Source organism: Grammomys surdaster, unplaced genomic scaffold (genome assembly GCF_004785775.1).
Source record: "Grammomys surdaster isolate TR1022 unplaced genomic scaffold, NIH_TR_1.0 278, whole genome shotgun sequence".
In the NCBI taxonomy this organism is placed as follows: domain Eukaryota; kingdom Metazoa; phylum Chordata; class Mammalia; order Rodentia; family Muridae; genus Grammomys; species Grammomys surdaster.
Genome location: NW_021604719.1, coordinates 52,642 through 75,625, shown reverse-complemented (window position 1 = coordinate 75,625; position 22,984 = coordinate 52,642). Strand labels below are relative to the sequence as shown.

Here is a 22,984-nt window from a genome sequence, read left to right as displayed (position 1 = left end):
CCTTCCTTTTTTTTTTTTTTTTAAGACAAGGTTTCCCTGTGTAGCCCTGGCTGTCCTGCAACTCGTTCTGTGGATCAGGTTGACCTTGAACTCACGGATCTGCCTGCCTCTCTGCCTCCTAAGTGCTTACATAAAAGGTATGTTCCACCACTGCCTGGCTATTTTCCCTTTCTTGTTAAGCTTATTTTACTAAGCAGAGTGTCTTCCGTGGCTTGGTGTGGGGAAATAGCTGTTTGAAAAGTAGTACTGTGCAGATGTGAAGGCCTGAATTTGGGTCCCCAGCACCTACATTCAAATGTTTTTAAAAAGCCAGGTGCAATGATGTATGTCTGTAACTCTAATGCCTAAGAATGTGTGCAGACAAATGGGTTTCGGCTAGCCAGCCAGTCCAGCCGAAGTAGCAAGCTTTCAGGTTCAGGGAGATCCTTTCTAATAAATAATAAGGTGGAGAGTGTTAGATAAAGACACCCAGCGTTGATCTCTTGTCCTCACGTTCACATACATGTGAATGCACCCACATACATGTGAACATACATGCATATACCCCACCCCCATACACATACACGTAGTTTTTCTAAGATTCATCTATATTCTTAAAGGTTTTTTATTTTATTTTTATGTGTGTGTGCATGTGCCTGAGTTATATATATGCACCAGTGCAGATATCCATGGAAGCCAGAAAGAGGTGTCAGATCTCCTGGAAAATTACAGGTGGTTACAAGTCACCTGACAAGGGTGCTAGGAACCCTTGAATTCTGCAAAAGCAACAATGCCTTAAGCATTGTGCCATCTCTGCAGCTTATATAGGCATTTATGACGTTACCTTAGTCAGTGAAATACCATAGAATGGTAGATATGCCTTTGGAACAAAAGAGCAGGACATGAAAATTTGGAAAAATGAGTATCTAAGAAGCCATGTTATGCCTTCTCATTGTATTTCTATATGCTTCTCTTACTGTATTGCTTCTGTTTAGTCTTAATCAGATTTCATAATAGGAAAAACTTGTTGCCCTGAAAGACATTAGAGTGGCTTTTAAAGAAAATGGGTCCTTATTATGAGGTTGTAGTATACTACAGGGTGTATCCCTGCATTGCAAACTGTATTTCGAAGTGTTAAATCAGGGATAGGGAGATGCCTCAGTGAGCAAAGGCATTTGTTGCCAAGCTGATCGTCTGAGTTTGGTGTTCATGGTGTGGTAGAATAGGAGAAACTTCTTTCACAAATTGTCCCTGACTTACACATGCATGCTATGGCATGTGTGCAGACACTCAAAAAATAAATTAATTAATAATTTTTTAAAAAGATGTTAACATTCCTATTAAAGGCACTCAGAGCACTGAGTTCCTCAGCATTGGTCTGGCATTGCTTTCTATCTGTTGTCTTTTCTCATGGAATCTCTGGCATGGTTCCTATCTCTTTACTCATACCAGCTCATAATTCACAGTTTTTTAAGTTTGGTCTTAGAAACTGCTGTAAATTTTGGAAAATGGATAGCATTAGCAAAGTTTGAAATTGACATTCGTGTGAGAATCCTCAGAAGAGATCTAACCTTGGTACTCTCCATAGGCCCTTGGGTTGCTTTGATATGTACATATTGACTATGTGGGATAGAAAAGCAATTCAATTGAATACCATACTTCATAGTCTGTCTGCTGCACTAGACAGCAAGCAATCCAATTAGTGCCAGTTGTATTGAGGATGGTTATGATCTAGGCACCAGGACACACTCAGCTCAAACCGTCATTGCACTCCACAAAGGCCACTGGGCAACTCTTGATGCTAATGACTTTAAATCACTCACACCCAAGCCGTGTGAACTAATAACCTGGAGGTGAGGCTCTGTTGCATAGCATTAGTCCCTAGGGCCTTTCAATCGCTCTTATCTCTTCTCTAAGTGCCTTAAACCTTGTGTAGTTGCAGACTTAAATTTCAACATTTTTAGTGATGAGAGAGATCAAGGATAAGAATAGATAGGAAGGCCACTAAGAAAGCCCTACGAATTTATTGGCAGTAATGAACTACATGGCAAAACATCAAATCAAATATGTTTTGTCACTTAGAAGCCCAATTGAGTGTTAAGGTTTCTTTGAAATAGTTTGAATTAGATTTCATTGAAATGATGAGGGAAGATTGCTAGAGAGAAGTCTGCAGTGAATGTATAAAATCTTCTGGCAGAACTTATTACTACGTCTATAGCAAAATACTTGGTGCCACCGATGCACAGCTGAAATTGCAATAGCTGTTGCCGTGAATTGTGTCCATGCAAATGCTAAGGCTGTGGTGAGGCTCTTGCCTGACTGTCTCCTATTTTAGTTTTCAGGCCTTGTGCTTTGTCTTGGAGCAGGCTGTGTAAGGTCTTTGCAGAGGCTCTGAGCACTCCCAGGCAGGGTTTGCTTTTATGGCAGATGCAGGTAATTGCTCTGTAAGCCCTGAGAGCTCTCCTCTAAACTTGCAACCTTTTGGTCTTTGTTTCCCAGAGAGAACAAAATGCCTGGAAGACTTACATTCTGGATATGGCTGCCAGCTGCATTAATGTCTTCTTTTATCTCTTATCCCTTACAAAGCTAAGCTTTGTCCTCTTGAGACACCACAAGCGAATGCAGCTCACAGACCACCCAGTGATGTGTTTTAGAAAAGCTTAGAAGTAATGTAGGAAATGTGTTCTGGGGAGGGGCAGGTGAAGCACAACTGGCCACACTGTGCTTAGAACGACACAGACCCAGAACGACACAGACCCAGAACGAGTGTTTGTGACTTGCACCAGTGTTTTCCCACCAAATAAAACCAGAATTGTTTGATGTTGAGAAGTCTCAGAATTACTTAAATAAAATTTTTTGACCTGATTGTTAAATCATAAATTTATTCATAGGGCAAGTGGTTGTTTGGCTGTTGTGTTGTCGTTGTTGTTTTTAGTCAGGAGCCATATTATTAGCCTGCAACTGCTGACCAGATGCAGGTCACATTAGAGCGGATCTCAAAGCTGCAGCTCCACCTACCCACTCCTTCCTTCTCTTCTTGACTCTTATCAGGTTGTGCTACAAACACCTCTTGAGCAAAAGAAGAAGCAGGTAGCACTGTTTGTCACAGTGATTGGGGCTTCTCAAAAATAGCTCCAAAAGGTCCTTTCCCAATCTGAACACATCCTGGAACAGCAAAGGCTTGTTGAAGCACTGAAGCATGTAACAGTGACGTAGACCGTAGGGAGGCACTTGAAAAGACACTGTTCTTCCTCCTCTTAGTTTCACATTCCGAGTGTGTCCCACAGGATCTCACTGTTTGTGCTCAGGTGTAAAGCTGGAAGGGGATGCGGGTTATTAGATGCTAACTTTGCTTCTGACACTGTCCTAAAAGTCTGGTGGAAATGCTGTGTCTGGCTGTTATAACCAGGTTGTCAGTGACTCTGTAAGTGCTCACGCTGCTGATCTCTTCTGCTATAGATCTTTCCAAAGTGAAACTGATGAGGTTTGATGATCCTCTGTTGGGGCCTCGACGGGTTCCAGTCCTAGGAAGAGAACACTGTGAGAAGACACTCATTTCTGAGAACGCCGTTTTCCATGTGGACCTAGTGAGCAAGAAAGTTCACCTCACTGAGAATGGGCTGCGCACGGACATTGGCGACACGATAGTCTACCTGGTTCACTGAATTCATGCAAACCGGAGCATCAGTATGGCTTCTAGGATACTTCTGCTCTAAGAGTCTCAAGCTAGATCTAAGTAGACTTTATTTCTAACTGCTGGGTTCTGTTTGTAATCACAATTATCCCAATTTTTTGATTTCTAATCTAATAAACTTGCATTTTTTCATCTTTGGACCATGTTTGTTATTTATTTATTTTTAATAAATAATTGCTGTTCCCTAAGAGTTTTTAATCTTTATACAAAAGTATCAGGATGCTTCCTTTTTAGTCTATTTTTGTTGTTTCAGACAGGGTCTCACTTTAGCCCAGGCTGGCCTTGGAGGCTACATACCCTGGAGCAGGAGTTAAGGGCCATTGGGAGCCAGCTCTAGAAATTGAACTCAGGTCCTGTGCAAGTGATCTTAACTGTTGAACTATCTCTCTAGCCTGCTTCTTTTTCTTTTTTAATAAGTAAAATACATGGTTTGAAAGTCAAAACTATATCCATTCACAAAAGTCTTATATCATATTTTCACTTCATAGCTAAATATTATTATTTAATTTCTTGGTTACCTCTTCTGTGTTTTCTTTCCAAAACAGGCAATTTATTTATATTTCAATTTCTTTTTTCTAATACCAATAGGAGGAGGAAACATTTTTTTCTATAGAATTATATATAAATATCTTTCTATAGAATTAAATATAAAATTATTTTGTATTTTCCTTTTTAAAGTTACCAACATAACATGAGTATGTTATCAGGCTTCTCTCTCATGCTTCCCTTCCTTAGCTCTAACCTGCCCCTCTTCTCCCCCTTCCACCTCACTGCTAATGCTGGTGCAAAGGTTTACTTGCCTAATCTCATAAATGGGCACTTTGCAAATAATATTCTGTAGACTTTTTTAGGAGTGTATAGTGAGAGACTGGAGAGGAGCATGATTTTGCAGCTACATGTACTTTCTGCTCTTATAGAGGACCCAGGGTTTGTTCTTGGCACCCACAGCTACCTTCAACTCCAGTTTCAGGGAATCTGACACCCTCTTCTGGCCTCAGGTTCCTCAATGCACATAGTGTGCATAAACTGATACAGGCATGCACACATGCGGGAAAATAATAAATAACTCTGAAAAGAAAGGAAACATTGTAAATAACCTTATGCATACGTGGTGCATAGTTTTGGAAGTATATATTCAGGGTAAGTTTGTAGATGTGAGCTAGCTTATAGGTTTAAGGGTCAATGTACCTAATACTTCCATTAGCAAAAGGTTCCCAGGTAGCTGGGAACAGCAAATACAAAGGCTCTGAGAGAGGCATAGAACTACATGTGGAAGCAGAAAACAGAAGGAGGCCTCATGATGCTGGTCCGGAGCTGAGGAGAACGTGGTCTGCTGCCTGTGTTGTCAGGCTGTTAGGTAAGTGGGAGAGATGGATATACTTGCACTGCAGTCGGGTGTGTGGAGGAGGCGGGACCTGAAGGGACTGAAGCTCCTGAGATTTGTAGATAAAGAGCTTTGAGGTAAAGTTGGATGGTGTTTGGTAGACAGTGTTGAGGAAGGGGCACTGATGATTAGCAATGAGAAGGAAGTTAGAAACAGGTAATTAGATAAAGTCTTCTCATAGAAGTTCTTGGATTCTTGGGCAAATTTATATAATTTAACTTAATAGTGGAGTGTCACTATACATTTTGAAGCAAATGATAGTTTCAGTTTCATATTTTATTGTTGGTTTTTAAAGAAAGGGTTTCTCTGTATAGTACTGGCTAGCCTAGAATGTTATAGACCAGGCTGGCCTTGAACTCAGAGATCTGTCTTCCTCTGACTCCCAAGTGCTAGGATTAAAGGTATGTACCACAATGCCTGGCTTAATGTTTTAATATTTTGATATACTTCTTGAAAATATATTTCTTTGACATTCTTAAGAATGTGTGGGCTTAGGCACTCATATCTCTGGGTTTGAGGCTAGCCTGGTCTCGTAAGTTCCAGGATGGCCAGTGCTACTCAGAGAAACCTTGTCTTGAGAATCCCAAACAACCAAACAAAAATGTATGAACTTAACACTAAGGACTTGTTAACTTCTTCTTCTCTTCAGTGTCTCGAATATCACATTTACATTAGAGCAGTGGTTCTCAACCTTCCTAATGCTGTGACCCTTGAATACAGTTCCTCATGTTGTGGTGACCCCCCCCCCCACCGTAATATTATTTTCATTGCTACTTCAGAACTGTAATTTTTCTGCTCTTAATGAATCATAATGTAATTATCTACTATGCAGATTCTGATATGTAACCCCTGTGAAACAGTCATTCAACTTGGAAAAGGGGTTGTGAACCACAAGTTGAGCACCACTGTTAAAATACCCCAAACTTGGGGTATTATAAATTTTCTAATTCTTCACTGCTATGCTATACACAAAGTCTAACTAATTGTATGTTAAAAAAAATAGGTAGAGCATGACCCTTCTAAGGGTCTTAAAGAATGTAATAAAGGAATGCTTAGTGCATTTTCATTTGGCAAGAGGAGGTAGTAATTTGTTCCTCTCATTTCTTTTGATGGTAAATTGAGAGTTGTATGGTTCAGGGCTTTGCTACTAGCCTCACGAATCTTCAGAGCACTTGAAATGTACCTGGACCAGATCTCCTTGTGCTATAACTAGTTTATGTTCCAGATCTTAGATACTCAGCATGCAAAAAGAATGCAAGATATCTCAATAATATGTTTTATAGTATTGATTGAAGGGGCTGAAACGATGGCTTAGTGGTTAAGAGCACTGGCTGCTTTTGCAGAAAACCTGGTTCTATTCTTAGCAACCACATGGTGGGTCACAACTATCAGTGACTCTGATCCAGAGGAATTTGACACCCTCTTCTGGCCTTGTGTGCACCAGAAATGCACATGAGACAGACGATCATGCAGACACACCACCCACACATTACAAAAGAATAAGAGAAAGAAAAAAGAAGGATTAAATGCCAACATAGTATTGTCTCAAATATATTGGGTTAAGTTGGTGTGTTTCTTTATGCTTTTTGTTTCACTTGACTAACAGAATTTAAAATAGCTCAGAATGTATTTCTATTAGCAACATTTCTAGGGGTTTGTTGAAATTCAGACTAAACATTACTTTCATCGCACCATTTGAAGATAAATTATCTGTTTGTTCCATTTTGAGATTTGATAAATTTCAGGATTTCCCTTGTTAATGGTACTTTGTAACAACTTCCAGGGTTTTCTGTTCCAGAAACACCTTCCTGGATGTTATTTCCAGAGCTTTCAGTGCATGCCACTTCCCCTTAAAAAAAAAAAATCACTCTCAGAATGTTCAATTGTAAAGACACATTTTGGATACTTCTGTATCCGAAAGGAGAAGGCCCATTTAAGTTAAAGGAAACCCTTCACTTTCCCAGGCATGTATGATGTAGGCCTTTTACCCTTATTTGTAATTAGAAATATACAGTTCAATTCTTCTATATGTTGGGGATAGTCTGTCCTCAATCATTTTTCTTAATGGTTTTCTGATCCTTTGAAGATTATTTTTTTTCTTGATAAGCAATCCCCAGGCTAGAAGACTTCTCACCCTGCTTTTTGGGTAAGTTATGGAATTGTGTCATCTTTCAGGATTGAACCCCTGGTCTTGTTGATGAAGCCTTGCCTAATAGGATAGAAAAGTGCTTAGCGGCACTTAGCAAGATGAATACTTAGTAGAGTGTATCTCCACCAGCCTTTCCCTTCAGACTAGACAAAAAGGACAGACCCTCAGTTGGGCATGTGCTGTCTTTAAAAAAAGTACAATGTCTACCAGACTGCTATGACCTCGGCAATGTCTACCAGACTGCTATGACCTCGGGTTCCAGAATACCAAGGTAACATTCTTTTAAAGGCATGCTCCCCTTTGATTTGAATCTGAGTTTAGAGTCAGTCTCCTTATTGTCCAAGGGAAAGGATAGCCAGGTGACAAGAAGACACTTCTAACTATGAGCTGGCTGGGACATCATTTCTCCAGGTGGTGCGAGGACATTTCCTTGCTCAGTACACGTGTACCACTCTTCTCACGCATGCCCTCTGAAGACGAGCATTTAGTCTCGGACTTGAGGTAGGAACTCAGATGACTGTCCACTCAGGTTTTGCTGTTAGTTGGAACATTTAGCCAACCTCTTTGTAAAAGGAGCCAGGGAAAGAATAGTGGCTTGTGGGGAAAGTGGGAGTTACCTATTGTCATGTGTACTTGAAAAGGGGGTAACTGTGCTTGGCTTGTGGAAGGAGATTTTGATAGATAAGATCTTGTTATTCGGACTTGGATGGTCTCAATTCTCCTGCCTTACTCTCCCAGGTACCGGATTACAGGTGTGCACTGTCACACCTAGTCATCTTCGTATTCTTAATGGGACTACTAAATGCCTGGCACATAGAAAGTACATAGGGAGGGACTGGCATTATTTTAACAGATGAGCAATAAGCTTAAACTGAAACATTTTATCCAGAATCTATAAACATTTTAATATAAAGTCACCAAAGATTTAGAGTGTTAGAGTTCTTAATTAATTCAAAACTAGGCACGCGTGCGCATGCACGCACACACACACACACACACACACACACACACACACACACACACACGTAATTTTTTCCCCAACAAGTCAAAGTTACCTTTCTCAGTTACTAGATAGAAGACTGGCTTCCTTGCTGTGATAAAAGGCGTTCTGCACATAATTTTAAGATAGAAGCAAAAATTTCTTGTCTACGGCTGCAAGCTGTAAATGGTTCATTTCAGGAAAAAATCTTATCCAGGTGCTCAGCCCTCAGAAATCCCTCCACTAAAATCAGAGATGATTGAAGCTCTTAGCATAATGACGGACGCCGCACAGATAGGCATCACATGGAGAAGGAAATGCCTTGGATTGTGTAGACAGATGCAGAAAGCTTTTAGGCCGCCCTCTGCTTTTATTTCATCAGGTTCACACCTGAGAGTTATGTCCTCTGCTACAGAATTGGAACACAGTTCAAGTTGCATAATTTAGCTCAGAGGAGCTAGATTTGAGAAAGGCTCAAATAGAATAGAAGACACAGTGAATCTATTTGATCCAATCAGCAAATATTTATCAAATATGCACTCAGTTTCAGAGTAGAGTGCTGGATGCTGGGCACACAAAGAGGAGCAACAGCATGTGTCCCCTGGCAACAAGGAGCTCACACAGAAAGAGGTGGAATAGGACCAGTATGAAAGGGAATTCTTCAGGACCAGTTTCAAATGTTTATCTATGACAAACAAACAAACAAACAAACAAACCAACCCTGGGTCAGGTGGAATTAATGAGAATTCATTCTGTTCTGGAGGCTGGAAGTCTGGGCTTGGAGGAGCACGGCTGGTTTTTGAGGCCTCTCCTGGCTCATATAGTGCTGTCTTGGTTTTTCCTATATATAAGCAGAGACCTCTCCCTTCATCAGTTCTGTTAACTCAGGATCCCATCCTTCTGGACCACCAAAGTTTGCTTTCTGTGAGTCTATGAATCATTTCCATATACAGCCATCCTGGAGTCTGGGGACTAAATATACATTTCACTGTACATGTCAATCCACAGAAATAACTCCTAACTCACTTCAGAACAAACATGAACACGTACACATGTCATGACTCTCTTTTTCCTCACAGGCATCTGAGAGGCAAGTGAAAAGGTTCTTTTACAAATTTGGCTTGATATTATCTGATTACAAGGAACTAATTAGCCATTGACTTCTGCTTTTCAGCAGCCATGCCTCTGGGAAGTTTTGAGAAACAAGAAAGCTTAAATGTGTTTTTAAATGTAATACACTATTTGTGAGTTAGAGTGAGTGTGGTAGCATAGGCCAGCACTCTGTAGGCAGAAGGAGATTCATCTCTGTGAGTTCTAGGCTAGCCAGGACTACCTCGTGAGACCCTGACTCAAAAACAAAAACAGAGCTCAAGAGTTGGCTCAGAGGTTAAGAGCACTGTCTGCTCTACCAGAGGTCCTGAGTTCATTCCCAGCAACCACATGGTGGCTCACAACCATCTGTAATGGGATCTGATGCCCTCTTCTGACATGCAGGTGTACATGCAGATAGAGCACCCATACAGATCAAGTAAATAAATAAATCTTAAAAAAAAAGCCAACAACCAAAAAAACAAAAACAAAAACAAAAATGCACCAAACAACAAAATTCATGAGTTCTATTTGACAATGACATGGACATAAAGCTAACTTTTAGTGTTTAATTTAGCATTGATTTATATTTTATACCTTTTTCCTGAGTCTCAAGAACATGCAGGATCTTAAATTGCTAATGAGACCTTAAGTATTCTCTGTAATGCCTGTCAGATAATGGGATGAAGAATGCTCTGGGGACCCACTGCACAGTTCTGAGCAGTTTCCCGGTGTAGGATGACTCACTGGATCATTGGACTTGGTGTATTTCAAGCATCCTCCCTTCTTGTCTATCTCCTGTTCTGTTTCCTTGCCATTCCTGTTACATGGACATCACCTAGCTGGTGAAGACTTGGAAGCTATTGCAGTCACCAATGGCCTCCAGACCCACTGCATAAGGCGGTAGTAGAACACTTGCTTGGGAATTACCTACAAAACTGTTGTGGTACTGACTTCTGGACTTCTTTGGAAACCCCAGTTGGTCTCGGGAAAGCTTTGGAGTTTCTTTCAACAAGCTGTCCTGTTTGATGATGCTTGGGATTTGTCACTTTGTCACATCTTGTCACTGTGACAGGATGCATGATATAAACAACTGAAAGGGAGACTTAGTATTTTGGCTTATGGTTACAGAAATTTTTTAACCCATAGTTTTTTAGCCTCATTGCATATGGGCCCTTGTTGAAGTCATATAGTGGGAATGTATGAAGGAAGATAATGTGTACATTAGGGTAGATAGGAATCAGGGAGGGAGGGAAAGGTCCCTACAGAGGCAACCTTTAGAGGCATGATCCCAATGAAACACATCTTCCAAACAGGCCTTACTGTTTCCAGAACATCTCAAAATCAAACCACTAACTTCAACACAAGTCTATAGGGGACATTTCATGTTCAGCTCTAGCAGACAGTATTTGTTTGATGGAGAAGACATATCATGATATCATAACCTCTCATTGAACTTATGGGTTCAAGTCTGAAGGTCTCCCTAGGGTAATAATAATTTATGATTGTTCAGACACATTTCACTTTCAGGTCTAGGGCATCTAGAACTTGGTGACTTACTGTAACAATGGTTCCTGGGGAAACAGTATTGTATCTTGTTTATTTTGTTGTAAATGAGAGGCAAGATCCTTCCTTAATTTTCCAAAGCACATTAGCAATCAGGTGCAAACACTTCGTGGGGCTTGCCTTAAGAGAGGCACATAACAGGATAATGACAACACTATGCAGGCTCAGACTCATTCTAGGTCCCAAGTTGACTCCAAATTGACCTGACTTTCCCATGAAGCTTGAAGCAGCTTATCTTCACCAAATGGCACCTTTCCCTGGCTGAAATCCAGGCAAATCTTTCCACCTCAGAAATAAGAGGGAATTTTTCCCCTCCCCTCACTATTGGAGCCTAGTCCCTTGAGGATTCATTTCCTAATTTAGAATTACAGAAAGGGGAAATATTCATGCCTTTCAGGGAAAATCAACGCCAAACTAAACTTTGTGGTGCAGTTGTGGAATGTTCTGTATTGAGCTCATCCACGTGTGGACTCCAGTGGCCCCCCTCAGGTTTCCAGGTGCTCACTTAGTCATTTTCTCTTCAATAAAGGTGCATAATTCCTGGGCTATAGCTTATATCCCCTTGCAATGTTCCCTCTGGAGACAGTACACTAACAATGGGCTTTCTTTCTTTTTTTTTCTTTTCTTCTTCTTCCTTTTTTAAGATTTTATTTTTTATTTATTTTATGTATGAGTACCCTGTCACTGTCTTCAGACATATTAGAGGAGGGCATCTGAACCTATCACAGATAGTTGTGTGCCACCATGTGGTTGCTGGGAATTGAACTCAGGACCTCCTTAAGAGCAGTCAGTGCTCTTAACCACTGAGCCATCTCTTCAGCCCAATAATAGGCTTTCAACTTATAAAATAAGTCTCAGCAGATAGTTTACCCATCTGAACTAACAGGAAGTAGGGAGTTTAAACCATTTAGCTGAGATCATGTCACCATGGAGGGGCATGCTGGGATCTGAGCTGATGTCTTTGTTTCAAGTTTGTGAATTTAACTACTATGAAATCCTGGCAAACACTGAGCTGGTAGGTTGGATATTGAGCTTGAGTGACAAGTTTCTTCTTAGTAAGACCCCCATCCCCCCCCAAAAAAAGTCAGAGAAGGCATGCTGAAAGAGTGAGATGGTGGAGTCAGACCATGGGTCTCTGATCTCCTCTTTCTTTTTCTGTCTTGATTAATGGTTATCATTCTGCAGCATTTTTGTTAACTAGTTACTGTCCTTGACTCTCCAGGAGCCACGTGCCAGCTCGTGTTGTGGTGAAGCAGCCGATCCGTGGAGCCAGTGGCAGGACCACAGTCACAGCCATTGTGCAGACTGGTGGGGACTGGAGCACCGGCCTCTTCAGTGTCTGCAGAGACAGGAAAATCTGTATGGGTTTCCGTTTTACTTATGCACCTCTTTTCTATTCTCTCCCAACTTCCTCCACTCCACCTCTCAGTCCACCCACCCCCCCTAACCCTGAGGAAAAGCTACCCCAACACGAGGTCAAAAAGTAAATGACTTCTGAAAAGCTCAACTAGTCTAGTGTCTCAAGCCTACTCCTAAGTTGAAGAAAAAAAAAGTGCTTTTCAACAATGTATATCTATTCATAGGATAAGTGTGGTATTTTCAAAGACTTTTTTAATGATAAAATCCATTGTTGACAGAGATACTAAAATAGCTTTCCTCATCCATTATTGACCTGATAACTACATTTCTAGGAGCTTAGTCTAATGAAATAAATTCTCTGCAAAGTTTACCGGGAACATTAAAACTGCAGCATTGGTTACATAGCATTACTGTAGCAACGCTTGGGACAGTAAGCATATCATATTCGCCCACTGAATTATTACACAGCCATGAAAAGTCATGTAGGAGTGACATTTAATGGGTAAAAAGGTATTTTGTGTATAGTTTTACTTTTATTCATTTATTATTTTCTGAGACAGGGTCTCACCGTGTTTCCCTGGCTGGTCTGGAACTCATAGAAATCCCCCTGCCTCTACCTCCTGAGTGCTGGGACTGAGGGTGCATGGTTCTATACCTGGCTTACATGTGGTTTTGGATTCAAGAAGCCGAGTGAGTGCCCAACTGTGTTCACTAGGTTGCATCTGGAGGTGTTGAAAGCATTTAGAAGTAAAGGATAGAAGGATACAAATACAAGCATTTACAGCAGATGTCTCCTGATGGCAGGCTGACATATGTTTCAGTCTTCATTATCTCTTTAATATCTCCGTGAAGATTATGTATCACTCTTGCATCAACAAGAACGATCTGAAAGGAAACTCCCTTTGTTGACTGAGCATTTTTCTGGATCTCATCCAGTTTTCAAGAGGATCTCATTTCATGACTGACCCCTGACCTAGAGCAAAGGTACACTGAGTCAGTATTTATCTCAGGTGCTATGTATCAGGGTCCCCAGAACTCATGAGAAGCAAGCACTGTGTCCTACTTTCTGTCCACCCCATTCTTCCCAGAGACAGCTACTTTTACATTAAGAATCCAGATAGAGTACACACACTTAGAAGGCTATGGAAAGTTTTAAAAGGAAATATACTTTAAAATTTAAAAGCACCATTTATAAAACAGAAAAAAAATAAAAGATGGCCAAAGGATAGAATAGCAACTATAGTTATACCCCTTGGATATTTTAACTCATCCTTCCTACCTCCAGATTTCTTTACTTACGTGTGTACATAATTTACACAAATGGAAGGACTGTAAATTCACATTACTTTGCACCTCTGTTTTAATTTCACCACACATTTAGGCTGTAAACACCACATAAGCACATCTGGAGCTAATTTCTTCAATTGCTTTATGGATCCCCTTGTACCATGGTTTGTTTATGCAGAAACCCCTATTGGTAGACCTTTATGTGGTTTATTCAAACCAATGCTGTGTGACTATGCTTATTCAGATGTCATTTTTGCATGGCGTGAAGATTTCTGTCTTGGGTAATAGCTAGTGGGTAAATTTGCTGACCAAACAGAACATGCCACTTTAAATCATGAAGTTGCCTAGTGGCTTTCCTTCTGGAAGGTGAACTAATTCACACTCCCACTGGCAACACACGAGCACACTCCACTCCTCTCTAAAGTGTCCTAGTATTGGAAGGTTCAGTTCCTTTGGAATAACTGAACTGAAATGTGGAACACTCAACTGTCCACCTGGTTTCCTACTTCTGCTCTCTGGGCCTCCACACTGCAGCTTCTTGTCTTTATCTTGATTTGCCTGTGAGGCAGAAGGATGGCAATCCACACACAAGGGGAGAGAATAGACCTGGATTTAGGTAGGCTGAGGAGTTGGTGTAACCACCAAACTTGTAGGTATAAAGAAAGAGGCCAAATGTATGCCACAAATCACTACTGTCCTTGAGCTCTGTTAAAGAAGAAAATACAGGACTAATAACCCATTGATACATTCACCATATATAAATGAGATGTTACAGAAAACGGACCCATGTCTCTTTGTAAAATATCAGTTTGTGCTTGCAAACAAGAGCAACAACAGAAATCAGTTTGGAACATTTCCCTCTAGGTATTTTCCTCTGTGTCTACCTGTGTATCCGTTAGCAATACATGCTATTGCTTTGTAACTCTTTAAGCAAAGCATAAATGGTATTAGGCAGTACCCATTGTGCAATTTGATTTTTTAAAAATTCAAATCAGTCTTACAGACTTAGCTATATTGGTATTATTTATCTTTTACTACATCCTTTTAGAAAAAAAATGTATGTGTGTGCAGGTGTGTGCACCAGTGTGCATGGGCAGAAGCCAGAGGCAGGCATCTGATATCTTCCTTTATCACACTCCTCTTTATTCCTTTGAGACTGGGTCTCTCATTGAACCTAGAGCTTGGCTGGCGTCCGTCAAGCCCCAGGACACCTGTCTCTGTTTTCCGCAGTCCTGGTGTTTAAGGTACGTCTACTGGCTTGTTACGTGGGTGCTGGGAACCTCAGGTCCTTGTGGTTGTACAACTACCACTTAACTGCTGAGCCATCTCTCCAGTCCTTTTGCCACATTCTTAGTGGTTACACACTCACGTTTCATTTGGTCTTTAGTCCACTGACATACACTTAAAAAAATTTATGATACAGACAGTGCTGCAGTGACTATCCTTGTAGATCCTTTTGTGTGCAGTTGAATAGCATGACTCTGGGTGCTGATAAGTGAAATTATTCATTCCTAGAGGACTTTGAATTTCACTAGACTGAGCAACTTTATCATCTAATGTGATTAAGCCAATTTCCACATCCATGTATTGTTAATCTAAGTCCCCAAGCATATATTAAAAAGGAGCATTCTTGTGAGGAGCAAGAGCCTTCTGATAGTATTAATATGCCTTTCTAATGACATTACTGTTGGCCATTGATATTTGCTTTTCAGCAAGCTACCCCCTCATGCCCTGCGCCATTTTCTTCTCTCATATCTTTTTTTGTATATGGATTTTATAAGAGTCCCCCACCCCATATTCTACATGCTAACCCTGGCCTTAGATATCACTGCAAAGCCTCCCACTTCAGAAAAAGGACACCATCCTTCTATTCTTGTGCATCTCTTTTTGGGGTCTAGTCGAAGCATCCTCAACTCCAACCACATTCCTCACCAGGCAGAGTCAGTGACACTTGACCTAGAGGCTTCTTCCAAAAGGATTCACACGAGTTCAGATAGTTCCACAGGCATAATAATAGTGATAACAAGCATACTGTCCTGGAATACACAAATCCACATGTGTTACGGTAGGATGAAAATGTAAAACATGAGAACATATGGACATATATGTAATAGTAGGAGTCTGGTTTCATCCTTCCCTAATAATGTTATAAACTTACGGGAGAATTGCTCAATTCTTTTGGAGATTAGGTGAACTAATTGTAAAATGGGTATAGCAAGAAGACCTATTTTATTCATCAATTGGTTTTCTGAGATAGGGTCTTAGTAAGCACAGACTGTCCTGGAATTTCCTATATATTCCAGGTTGTCCTTGAACTCATGATCCTATTGTCTGAGTCCCACAAGTACTGCAGTTATAAGGCAAGCTATTATGTAGGCCTTTAAAGTGCCTAGTTTATATGATTATTTTGAAGATTAAGTGAACTAATATATACAAGATGTTTTTAGTGAGAGCTTGGTACACAGTGAACTCTGTGTGGAAATTAGCTATTGTGGAATAAAAGTTAGGGCTTCATATATTTTTTATAAACCACAGATAAACTCTATTTCAAAGTGATTGAATTTGATTATTGTGGTTTGAATGAGAACATCCCCCATAGGCTCATATGTTTGAATGTTTGGCACACCAGTTGGTAGAACTGTTTGGGAAGGATTAGGAGGTGTGGCATTATTGAAAGAAGCGTTATTATTATTTTTTTTAAGAGGGAATGAGCTTTGAGGTTTCAAAAGTTCACACCATTCCCAGTTAGCTCCCTCTCTGCCTTTCATTTGTCGATCAGACATAAGCTCTCAGATACTGTTCTAGTTCCATGTCTGCCTGTCTGCTTCCATGCTCCCCACCATCATGGGTAAGGGCTCTAACCCTCTGGAACATGAGCTCTCAAATTAAATGCTTTCTTTTATAAGCTACTGAGCTCACCTCAGTAGAAAAGTAAGATGAATATCTAAAAAGCACACTTACATAGCATGGCTATCTGACAGAAAGATTGCTGCTGCTGCTGCTGCTGCTACTAAAATCAGCCTTTCCTTTCTGTGCTGTCCAGGGATGGGTCCATATAGCATTATTCTTGATTCCCATTGTAACTTAAAGGGAAACATAGACAATGTCCAGAGCCCTTGAAGTCCTGCAGATGAAAGAGGGGGATGTCCTCAAATTGTTTGCTGCAGGAACTCACTTAGGTGGCACCAACCTTGACTTTCAGATGCAGCAGCACATCAACAAAAGGAAAACTGATGGCATCTACATAATAAATCTGAAGAGGGGGCTGGAGAGATGGCTCAACAGTTAAGAGCACTGACTGCTCTGCCAGAGGTCCTGAGTTCAATTCCCAGCAACCACGTAGTGGCTCACAACCATCTGTGATGGGATCCAATGCACTCTTCTCATGTGTGTCTGAAGACAGCTGCAGTGTACTCATACAAATAATAAATAAATAAGTAAATAATAAATCTATCTGAAGAGGACCTGGGAGAGCCCTGGGAGATGCTGTTGTTGTCATTGAGAACACTGCTGTCAGTGTCATCTCCAGGAACACTGGCCAGTGAGCTGTGCTGAAGTTTGCTGCTGCAACTGGAACAACTCCCATTGCTGGCTGTTTCACACCTGGGACCTTCACTAACCAGATCCAAGCACCCTTCAGGGAGTCATGTCTTCTAGTGGTGACTGATCCCAGGGCTGATCACTAGCCTCTCACAGAGGCCTCTTATGTCAACCTGGCCACCATTGCTCTGTGTAACACAGATTTTCCCCTGCGCTATGTGGACATTGCCATTCCGTGCAACAAGGGAGCTCATTCAGTGCGTCTGATGTGGTGGATGGTGGCCCTGGAAGTACTCCGCATGCGAGGTACTGTCTCCCGTGAGCACCCATGGGAGGTTATGCCTGATCTTGACTTCTACAGAGACCCAGAGGAGATTGAGAAGGAGGAGCAGGCTGCTGCTGAGAAGGCTGTGAACAAGGAAGGATTTCAGGGCAAATGAAACGCACCAGTTCCTGAGTTCATTGCTGCCCAGCCTGAGGTGGCCGACTGGTCTGAGAGTGTGCAGGTACCCTCTGTACCCATCCAGCAGTTCCCCATACAAGACTGGAGTGTACAGCCAGCCACTGAGAACTGGTCAGCAACTCCTACAGCACAGGACGTCGAAGGGCTTGGAGGCACCACTGAGTGGTCCTGAGCCGCTCTGCAGACATCTGAACAAAGGGAAAAGGGAAAGAAAATAAAGTTCCTAAAAGCCTAAAGCTGAAACAAACAAACAAACAAACAAACAAACAAACCCAACCCAGCTTGTAGATCCTAACAATGAGGTGCAGAAGTGCCAAGGCATAATTAGCTTCTTTACGGTGTGCTTACAGCTCAGAGACTTGGAAACAGAATCGATCAGGTGCTTAATTTGCCAGCTTTACAATTAAGCAAATTTTAATTAATTGCTTTATTTGTGGGAATTTACAGTATTTCATAATCTTCACAGAACGTGCCATTGATTTCAAATTGCCCTAATTCAAGGTTGCCGATGCTGAGAGCCCGCTGTTCTTGCCGTAAATTTCGCTCTTTCCTTGGTTGTTCAGGCTAGTTGTCAGTGCTGGGTAGAGTCTCCTCATGTGCATGGGAATTATTTTTCAGGGCTGGGGACTGACCCTTGGACATTCTACAGACATACTCCCATGGATTCGTATCTCCAGTCGGGATTTTCTTTTTTAATTTAGATTAAAATATCTCAGAATTGCTTGAGACTACACTCAGTTTGCTCTCAGCTACGTGGTTCCTACTATACCTTTGTTTCCGGTGCACCAGAAGCTGCAGTGACTAACACTGTACATACGCTCCAATGGCTAAAATAAAAACTCTGATGATGGTAAATGATGGTGACAATGACAAGCCATTAGATGTCTTGGACGTTGTTGGGGTATGAAATGGTACAGATTCGTTGAACAATTATTCATCTATATTTGTAGAATTAAACATATGGCCTAGCAATTGCACTTTCAGAAAACTGCCCAAATAGAAGAAAACATATATCCACATATAGAATTAAAGGTATGTCCATATAAAGATTTAAATGTCCAAATAGTGGCATATAGACACACATAAAGCATAGTGGTATTAATATAAATAAATGAAGCTATAAAATGTTGATTCGTGCCAGGTGGTGGTAGCACACGCCTTTAATCCCAGCACTTGGGAGGCAGAGGCAGGTGGATTTCTGAGTTCGAGGCCAGCCTGGTCTACAGAGTGAGTTCCAGGACAGCCAGGGCCACACACAGAGAAACCCTGTCTCGAAAACCAAAAAAAAAAAAAAAAAAAAAGTTGATTTGTAGGAGAATAAACAATTTGTACAATATTCATACACTGAAATACTATCTATCCAACAGTAAGAACTACAGATTCATATAACATGAGTAAATCTAAAAATACAAAAACAAAAAACACCCCCCTTCAAAAATGCATGATATCATACAAAACCAAAATAGTTACAAAAGTAAATGTTATTCCCTTGAGATGAGGGCAAAACTTACTTATGGGGATCAAAGTCATGGCTATGTTTCCCTCAGGAGTAGAGGTGAAAGGGTGGGATTTACTGTATAGAAATGTGACAAACACTGGGGAATAGCAAAAATCCATAGTTCCTGATGTATAAGTGAATGTAATTATTAAACTCACCCAAAGTGAACACTTAAGATTTGTTCCCTTGTGAATATAAAGTTACCATTGATTAAAATGTTTAGAATGCATGTTGGAGAGTTTTAGTTTAACTTGACACAAGCTAAAGTCATCAAGAGGAAGGAACCTCAGTTAAGAAAATACCTCCATAACACCGGGCTGTAAACACAAACTTGCAGGGCATTTTCTTAGTAATTGGTAATTGATGGGAAAGGGTCCAGCACATTGTGGGTAAAGACCACCCCTGGACTGGTGGCCCTGGGTTCTATAAGAAGGCAGACTGAGCAAGCCAGGGGAAACATGCCGTAAGCAGCACCCCTCCATGGGCTCTGCATCATTGACTCCTGAATCTAGGTTCCTGCCCTGCTTGAGTTCCTGTCCTGACTTCCTTCAGTGATGAGCAGTTTGAAAACATAACCCAAATAACTCCTTCCCCCACATCCAAGTTGCTTTGGTCATGGTGTTTCATCACAGCGGTGATAACTGTGACTAAGACAGTGTGTTTCCAGAGACTAGCTATCATGGCATTTTTGTTGGTTCATAGTCCCTATTATTTGAAATCACCAGGACTGTCGTCTTGTAATGTTAAATGATGTAACATCTAAATTGCAGGTCAGGATCTCTTAACTTGTGGCCCATTAATAGTTTTCAGTGGCTCTGTGAGTGCCATGAAAGGGAATGCACAATTTGCCTGCCCATGTGTGTGTATTTTCTTTTCCCTTCTGAACAAGTTCACAACAGCCATTACAATCTCAAAAGGCTCTGTCGCCTCAAACATCTTTAGAGTAGAACTCCTGTTAGAAAGTCCATTTAGGCTGTGTAGCAACCCATGTCAATAGTTAACAGCCAATGAACTAATAAGTGGAGACCATTTCCAGTTGACACTCACGGGTCCAATCACCTAATAGTTTACAGATTAAAATGGACAAATGTCAGTGGCTCTGTGAAGCTAACAAAAGTTAGAATAATCTCTGATCCGAGAAATAGAATAAAAGCTTGGTAAGAATAGGAAGCAGAGTCAGTGTATACCCAAAAGATTTTCTATCTTTATTACAGAAAGGGATATCTGTTATTCAAGAATATTCTAGTAATCTAGGTCCATGTTAAGTACTGAAATTAGATGAACATAACAAGCATCAATTATTTCAAAAATTACTTACCATTTTTGACAAAGGAGTAAAAACCAGTTACCATCATCAATGCTAACAGAATTGTGTCATTCAGCTTTGGTAATATTCAACAAAGAACACAATTTTGATGTGGCTAGGTAATAATTTTCTACCTCTGAGCCTTGAGGATTGTTTATTCATTCCCTGTCTCTGGTTGTGGGCAGACAATGCAGTGTTGAAATTGATGGTACAGGGTTGTGAATCTATTTAAGATATGAAGTCGTTCTCCGAATATCTGAGAATGCTAGTTTTCTCTTATGTACAACTGACAGGTTTCTGGGGTCTGCTTTGTCCCATGTGTCTTGAGTGTGACATTGCCAGGCATTATGGAGAGTGTCTTTGTTGGCCACTGTTACCAGGGTCTACTTTTGCATTGAGAATTGGCACCAGAGAAAGACATAAGATACAGGTAAGGGCAACTGAGGTATGTATGAATCTCAATCTTTATGAAAACTTGGATGCTTTTCAAACCTATGATTTCCCAAAGTGATGGAGGGGGGAATTGGTGAAAATGCTTATCAAATTCACACTTAATGGAAAACTGTGGGGGATGAAAGTTCTGATTTCTTTATTTTCTAGGAGTCATTACTTAACTGCATAATAAGAGATATTTCCTAGAAAAAATTATAATGAAGACTGTTGGTCAGCAGGCTTGGTCAAACCACTGGCCAATTTATACTTCATGAGATGGATAGAAATAGGAGGTTATAGCTACTATCCCCTACCATCTACAAAAATAAAACTCCACATATGTCTCTTATTACTTCAAGACATGACAGATGGAACAGAACTTAATTTGGAGGATGCAGTCATGTAGCCTGTGTGGTACATGGAGACTTCATTTGGGAGGTTCCCTGGGGTCCTTATCTTTCAGTAGAGCCAAGATATACAGGCACAGATGGTTTTCAAAAAGGAACCTTTTGTGTTGGGCACAGACACAGATGCAGACAGACAGACAGACAGATTGACTCTTCTTTCTCTCTAACACACAGTATCTAAGTATTTGGGGGGATGTTCTCTAAAATATCTTTTTACACGAAAAAAAAAACCCAAGACATAGGCTTATGTAACTATTCAAATAAAAATGTATTACATTGCTTACACACACACACACACACACACACACACACACACACACACACACACACACGTGCTGGCAAAGTTTGCCTGGAAATGTAACCAATGACTGTCTCTAGGCAGGCTGGGCCCAGCTTCAGGGAAGGGAAGGGAGATTTACTTTTTACTTCCCATCCCTTTTTACAATGGGGATCTGAGACCATTTTAGCTTTTTATCCACTACAAAAAGTTAAGCATAGCGAGTCTAAGAGACACTAAAAAGAAAAATAGGAGATTTTAGTAAGAGGTACACGTCAAAAATTGAAAGAGCATGGCTCTGAACTGACCAGCCACTGCTAGACACTTGGTCTACCCAGTATCTGAAGTGTTAACTTAAGTGTTTGGGGATTTTGGAAGCAGAGGGTGGGATGGGCCAGCAGTAAACATTGCACATTCTTAGAGATGGAAATGGTCCTGTATAATTTTGTCTTGCCCTAGGGGACCCTCTGTGAAGACTGGGTGGTGGTGCACTGTTGCTGGCCTTTCTCCATCTGTCAGGTGGCCCGAGAACTCAAGATGAGAACCTCTCAACTCTACGAAATCTGTGAAGTCCCCGAACTCAAGGACACCCTGGTCTGATAGCTCCTCCTCCTCCCCCTCACTCTTCCTACACCTTCCTCCCAAAGCTGTCTCAGAAACATTGTTCTTTTGTTTGTTTGTATTGTTTTCCATAGATTTTCACTGGACTAGGAGAATAAATGGTTTGCTCACTAGTCTATCTGCTGCGTTATGATTTCACTGAGATCTTTAGTATTTTCTGACTTTGCTATTTCGGTCCAACCATGCACAGTACCTTCTCCAGGTGAGTGATGTGTACACTCATCCCTTGGGTTTTGGGAGGTTGACTTTTCTCCTAGTTTTCTGATACCATCCTTTCTTTTAAAAAAATTTGTGTATTTTGTGTGTGTGTGTGTTTGTGTGTGTTTGTGTATGCACCATGTAGATGCCCAATGACATAGACTTCCTGGAACTGAAGTTACAGACAATTGTGAGCTGCCATGTGAACTCTGTGAGATGGACCTGAGTCCTTTAGAGAAGCAGCCAGTGCTCTTAACCACTGAGCTATTTCTCCAGATGCCATCCTTTTTATAAGAGGTGCCTGTGTGATTGAAAAAATTACTCTGTATCTATTGAATCAACCCACTTTCCTCAAAGTATCAGTGATGGGTGTGGCATGATTAATTAAGCACCATCATCTTTGAAACAGTGAGTCATTGCCCTTCCCGTGACCCAACTCCTTCAGCCTCAGTTGCAAAAGAAGAAAGTCTGAAGTTCATGGTGATCTTGAACTCTTCTCCAACACCTGTAGTATTTACTCTATGCTCAAAATCGGAATTGGTCAACAACTGTGACTTAAATTGAGCTTTCTGCTTTTCTTGCACTCCACAAAGGTGTGTTGCAACACAACTTCTGGTACCTATGAAGGAGATCTTATCTGGAAACAGTCTTTGCAAATGTGATGAATTTAAGATGTCAGTAGGGTATGGCCTAATGCAGCATGATGACAAGTGACCTTTAAAGAAGACTTAGAGGGAGAGACACACAGGATGGTCA

The 22,984-nt window shown here is 40.9% G+C and overlaps 2 protein-coding genes and 1 pseudogene across 2 annotated transcripts in view; all 3 read left to right on the top strand.

Moving 5' to 3' along the window:
• Lars (leucyl-tRNA synthetase) overlaps window positions 1-3,813 on the top strand; it is a 53,019-nt gene extending 49,206 nt beyond the window's left edge. Inside the window, exon 32 of the mRNA XM_028777128.1 lies at window positions 3,439-3,813. Within this exon, the coding sequence (XP_028632961.1) occupies window positions 3,439-3,644 (206 nt within the window). The 3' untranslated portion in view covers window positions 3,645-3,813. The remainder of the gene's footprint in view (window positions 1-3,438) is intronic.
• A 3,690-nt stretch (window positions 3,814-7,503) lies between these two features.
• Window positions 7,504-22,145, top strand: Plac8l1 (PLAC8 like 1). Its single transcript, XM_028777217.1, has 4 exons — window positions 7,504-7,707; window positions 12,063-12,199; window positions 20,587-20,723; window positions 21,869-22,145. The coding sequence occupies exons 1-4, from the start codon at window positions 7,589-7,591 to the stop codon at window positions 22,007-22,009; spliced, it is 534 nt and encodes a 177-aa protein (XP_028633050.1). The 5' UTR covers window positions 7,504-7,588; the 3' UTR covers window positions 22,010-22,145.
• Window positions 16,590-17,661, top strand: LOC114629206 (annotated as a pseudogene).
• Window positions 22,146-22,984: the final 839 nt, after the last annotated feature.

Bases quoted from the DNA above. Each gene is read 5' to 3' on its own strand.
- Plac8l1 (XM_028777217.1), top strand. From the start codon at position 7,589: ATGAGCTGGCTGGGACATCATTTCTCCAGGTGGTGCGAGGACATTTCC. The intron at 7,708-12,062 runs GTAGGAACTCAG...TTGACTCTCCAG, and splicing joins CATTTAGTCTCGGACTTGAG to GAGCCACGTGCCAGCTCGTG. The intron at 12,200-20,586 runs GTATGGGTTTCC...TACAACTGACAG, and splicing joins CTGCAGAGACAGGAAAATCT to GTTTCTGGGGTCTGCTTTGT.